The following is a 5,337-nucleotide window of genomic DNA, read 5'->3' as shown; positions in this document are numbered from 1 at the left end:
ATTGGACGAATTTAGGTGTTCAGGCTGACGTAGAACTAACTGGCCTGCAGAAGATAACGGAAAAAAACACAGATTTTAAGACAGGATTTATTTTTTGAACGTCTAACTTTTGGAACAATATCATCTGATAAATAGAACATTTGTATACATGTTTAAGCCAGAATGATTTGACATTTAAACATGACTTTCCTACGACTTTAAGCGTCTCAGTTCAAACATTCTGACTGTAGCTGCTAAATGTCCGCAGCATGATGCCGTCACCCCCCTGCTTTACAGTTGCAATGATGTCCTGAACTCGCAGCTTTGCTCTTCTGCGGCAGATTTAGTGACGTTAGAGTCCAGTTTTAGACCAGAGGATATGTCTTTAACCATCGGGGTCTCTGTCCCGTATAAACGGCGCCGGGGCGTGACGCTATGACGTTCTCCTCCTGGTATCTCAGCTGATTTCTTTGGATTTTTTTTTCCTGGTGTCCCAGCAGGAACAGGAGCTCAGGAACCAACTGGACTTTCTCAGATCATTTAGAGCCGCATGAAGAAGTAAAGAAGGATCTCTTTGTTCTGACATTTAGCCTCACTGTTTCTCAGCACCCAGAAGCGTCTCTTACTCCAAACTTCATTAAACTTTATAAATTTCCCGTCTGATTGCAGAATAAATGAAGAGAGGAGCCGCTGGACGCAATCTGCTGCTCTGAACGCTTTGTTTTAATAATCTCTGTTTTCCTGATGATCCATCAGTGATTGCTAATCAAGGCGTCGCTGATGAGACGCCGCCGTCGCCGCTCAGGCTGAACGTGTCTCTGTCCTCAGGTTACGTCCAGGCCTCCAAGCAGGATAAAAAGTTTGCCACCTGCGCTCCAGATTTCTCCTACGCCGCGCTCGGCGAGTGTCTCCGCCGCGCCTTCATCTACCGCCAGCCGTCGCCCGTGGAGACCGTCCTCTTCAACAGGAAGCAGGGCCGTCAGGTGGGAGAGGTTGCTAAGCAACAGGTGGCAAGCCTGGACTCGGACAAGCCAATCCTGGGCTTCAGAGCGTCCAACGAGAGGCTGTTCATCCTGACCTCCTCTAATCTGTTTGTGCTGAAGGTCAATAATAATTAGATTGAGGTTTGGTCTCGTTAACCCGGCGGGAGGGGGGGGGTCATTCCCACCTGGATGAAGGCGTCTCTCTCCTCTATGTGAACAAGACGGGGTTTTATGAGGATGAACTTGTGTGGAATCTGTTTTTATACTTGAAATCTCTGCAGAAATAAAGGAATGAATGACAGCTGGGATCTCACATTTATTCTCTCTGGAGGTTTTTTAGAACAAACTAAAAGATTTCAGACTTTTGGTCTCAGCTCCTTCTTTAAATCCCAAATAGAAATTTATTTTAGTTTCAGTTTATTTCTATAGCGCAAATTCACCAACATGTCACCTGAAGGATCCCCTTAAAGACTTCCTTTAGATCAGAGGGGTGTAAATACATTTTACCGCTGATCTCACACTGATGGAGAAACGCCGTAATCACAGAAAATAGACAGAATTCAGATTAAAAACCTGCTGCAAGCAGAAATTACTTCAACACAGGAAAGACATGCAAAGGAAAAAAAGCACTAGGGCTGCAGGTAATGATTATTTTGCAAATAAATTAATCTGTTGATTATTTTTTCGATTAATCAAATAATAATCAGAATGCCAAAAGTTAAATAAATGCTGAATATTTATATTTTTTAGTCTTGGTATAATTCCTGCTCTAAGTGAGTCGCTCTTCAGCTAAAGGCACGTTTTACAGCCTCTATACTCCAGTAAACAATCGATTTCTAAATTAGTTGACAATTATTTCTATACTTGATTATTCTGATTAATTGTTTCATCCAAACAGAAAAACTAATTCGATTAACTTTATTTATTTAGTTCCAAATCACATCATGTCATCGCAGGTCACTTTATAGATCCAGATCAATCAGATAATGCAGTCACTGACTTTGCAGGATTCTCTCCACCTGAATGACTCTTCAGCAATCCCTCACACTAAGCATGCTTGTAGCGACAGTGGAGAGGAAACACTCCCTTTGAACAGGAATAAACCTCCAGCAGAACCAGGCTCAGTGTGAGCGGCCATCTGCTGAGGCCCACTGGGGTTCAAGGAGACAGAAGCAGACATAGAAAAAGAAGCATAGAAGCTCTGACCTGTTAATACTTTCTACGGGGGGGGGGGTGTTCACTTCAACTATCAGATACAAAACATTTGATTATTTTTAGTTACTACATTATAAGGAAAAATGTGAAATTAAATATCAACTCCAAATTTTTCTGTTTCAACTAAGATTTATAAGTTAACAAACATTTTGACCCGTTTCTGACTCCATACATTTCCCCTTTGCATTCAATGTATGTTAGCATCCTTAGTGTTTGCGGTGGGTTTGCTCCTCTCCTGTTAGTGTGATTGCAGTGTTGCTGTTTGGTATCTGGAGATTGCTGCTCGTTTCACTGCTGATCTCTCTGCAGTCACCTGAAGCCGAGGCTATCTGCACCTTTGCTGCCTTCAGCAAGGTTCCTGCTGCTCCAATGCACCCCCCCCCCATACACACACACACACACACACACATATACAAATAATCCAAAATGTTGAAGGTCATACAAACACTAGTTCATATTTATGCAACCGCTCCACTTTGATGCCAGAGGAAAGCTGCCAGGGGACATGAAGGCTGCAACTGAATATGGGAGAAATGAAAATGATTCCACTATAAAACTGGACAAAAATGGCTTCCATGCCCAAAGTCCCAAGATCAAAACCACTGCTGACCCAAAAAACTCCACATAACCCCCAAAAAACACATTTATATTAAACATTTTAATGATCTATGGCAGATTCTGCAAACTGATGAGACAAGTTGCATAGAAAATCTCATCTAGAGCCAAACTTGCTGGTGGCAGTGTGATAATCATGGCTGGTTTATAAATTGTGTGTCGACACAGAACTAAACCTGAAACTTGCAAACATTCCTTTCCAAAGGTAATAAAGAAACTAGGCGTGGAAACGTGCCGCCCGTTACACCAAATGACCAACGTACATTTTAGAGGAAAGTGGAAAAACGGCGACGCAGACGGGAAGGTTAAGTCAATTTTACTTGATATATATTGATCATAGATCAACGTCCGATGTCGCTGTGTAATTCCTCCTCATGGGAACCATAGCGACACGTAAACTGAAGTTTTGTTTGCTGCAGGATGGATGCTTTGGCTCCGCTGCAGGATGTTAAAAATGAGAGAATTGGCAGGTAACTTGTTTTCATGGATCACCAACGTTACCTGGCCTATGATGATGACTCATCGGTTCAGACCTCATGAAGCATTGCTACTGGATCTATGTGGTGAATCGAGTCTTAATACTGCAGGTCCGACCTGACGGAGCCACAGCATCCTAATGAGCACAACTATGTAAGCAACCAGGTTATCTGGGTCAACGGTTCTAAGGAACCACGGTTAAATATGGAAACCAGCCCTACCTGGTAAGTATGAGATTTGATAAATGATTAAAAATGATCGATGGCTTTGGCTTCCTCGGCCCTTAAGCAGCATCGCCCTGTTTGGCCATTCCACCAATCTGCACCTCCCTTTTAGTGGACTAATGGAGGAGTTCAAAGTCACGCGCTCAACAGAGGTGGGGATGAACAGGGACTCGGCGGACGCTAAGATAGCGTCGGCAGGAATCATCAAGACCAGGAGGAAGTGGCAGAAACAAGAAGCTGTCCGTAGAGCGGAGGCAAGGCTGAGGCATGAAACTGGTTGGAGTCGTGGCAGGGGGGAGGGCAGGTCTGGGGAGCTTTCCGAAGTTCCTCAAACTATCTATGATGTCCTCCAAAGTCTGGCCAACCTTCTCACCTGGGGCCTGGCAGATAGTCCTGAGTTTAAACTGTGCCAGAGAAGGGACACCATTCTGAGCCTCCGCCCAAAGGCCTTAGGAGGGGGGCGGTATCGCTGGCGTTACGATCAAGTTCTAAAATTCTCAGCGGATTCAGTCAGCACAGAACAGGAAGACCCATGTTACTCTGAAGCAGTCGATCACATTTGTAAAACCACCACCCTAATTCCTCAGGGGGGCTCCTGGCTGGCAGCTCTAGGACGGCAACTCAAGTTCGCAATTCCGCCCAGATATGGCGTTAACATCGGAGAACACCAAGCAAGTGGTCTTACTGGAACGGATCGTCACATAGAAGGACCGGATGAGTGGCTAACGAGCACAAGAGAGGTAAATACTCAGAGTACCGCGCAATGGCTGGAAGACCCGCTGCAAACCTGTCAAAATCGGGTGCAGAGGTTTCCGTCCAGAGATTGTCCAAAGTCCTTGGTGTTAGAGGACCGCAGTTTAGGAAGCCACCAAGAAAATTTTTTAGGCTGCAGAAAAGTAACCTGACTCCGCCAGATGGATTTGCTGGATTTGTTCCGCATATCCATCTGGAAACCTTCCGTTGAAGTAATTTTGGGAAGGGGCGAAAATACTGGTTAGCTGATTGGCCTATGTTGGTGATAGACGGGCCAAATAAACCAATCAGATCAACGAAGCATATGACGTACTAACAGAGCGACAACGAAAACACAACCACAAGCCAGGCTACTCTTGCCGAAACCAGTCGGGAGAAGAGCAAAAACATCTTTTCGTCTGAGAAAAGCCTCCAGAGCAGTGTTTTGCTCTTCTTTCAGTGAAGAAATACTCTGTAATTCCCATAAAACTTGCTCGATAGCCACGCTAACGCTAGTTTCATCGGCTGAAGCCGCCATGTTCTTTAGACTGAACTGTCGCGCTTCTCGTTGCGTCACACCTCAACCCGCCTCAAAGCCAACGCTGATTGGACGTTCGTTTGGTGAACGGCTCCAAATTTTCTTCAACGGAGAGTCTCCATACTGATCTGCGAGTGAAACCTTGAAAGCTCGCGAGATCAGGATGGTCTCACGAGGCTAGCAGAAAAGGCTACACGGTGGCTGCGGAACTGTAGGGGGAACCGTGGTGCGCTACTTGGACACAAGCTAAGGAGTGATCACTCTCAGCTGGGTCACCCGAGTGAGGGTGTCTGATTATTAAAGACCTGTAACACCCCGTGACGCCGGGTTAATCACTGATGACGTGTCCAAATATAACCCTAACTGTATTATAGTTCGAGATTAATAGTTCATACATGTGAAAAAAATGGACATGATTTCATGCGGCAGTTTATTGAAGATCAAAGATTTAACTATAATAATCCAAATCTGATAGATTAGTGGGCAGCTAATCCAGATTTTTGGCTTTTTGCTTTTATTAATTGAGTTTATTAATTATTATTAATTGATTTCAGCTTTTAAACTCTGGGGTTCC

General features: G+C 44.5%; 1 protein-coding gene across 1 annotated transcript in view; it reads left to right on the top strand.

The window, feature by feature from the left end:
• nudcd1 (NudC domain containing 1) overlaps positions 1-1,263 on the top strand; it is a 17,846-nt gene extending 16,583 nt beyond the window's left edge. Inside the window, exon 10 of the mRNA XM_015384429.1 lies at positions 808-1,263. Coding sequence (XP_015239915.1) covers positions 808-1,097 — 290 coding nt within the window. The 3' untranslated portion in view covers positions 1,098-1,263. The remainder of the gene's footprint in view (positions 1-807) is intronic.
• Positions 1,264-5,337: the final 4,074 nt, after the last annotated feature.

This window comes from Cyprinodon variegatus, unplaced genomic scaffold, assembly GCF_000732505.1.
Source record: "Cyprinodon variegatus isolate N-32 unplaced genomic scaffold, C_variegatus-1.0 Scaffold312, whole genome shotgun sequence".
In the NCBI taxonomy this organism is placed as follows: Eukaryota; Metazoa; Chordata; class Actinopteri; order Cyprinodontiformes; family Cyprinodontidae; genus Cyprinodon; species Cyprinodon variegatus.
This window is presented reverse-complemented; position numbering and strand designations above follow the sequence as displayed.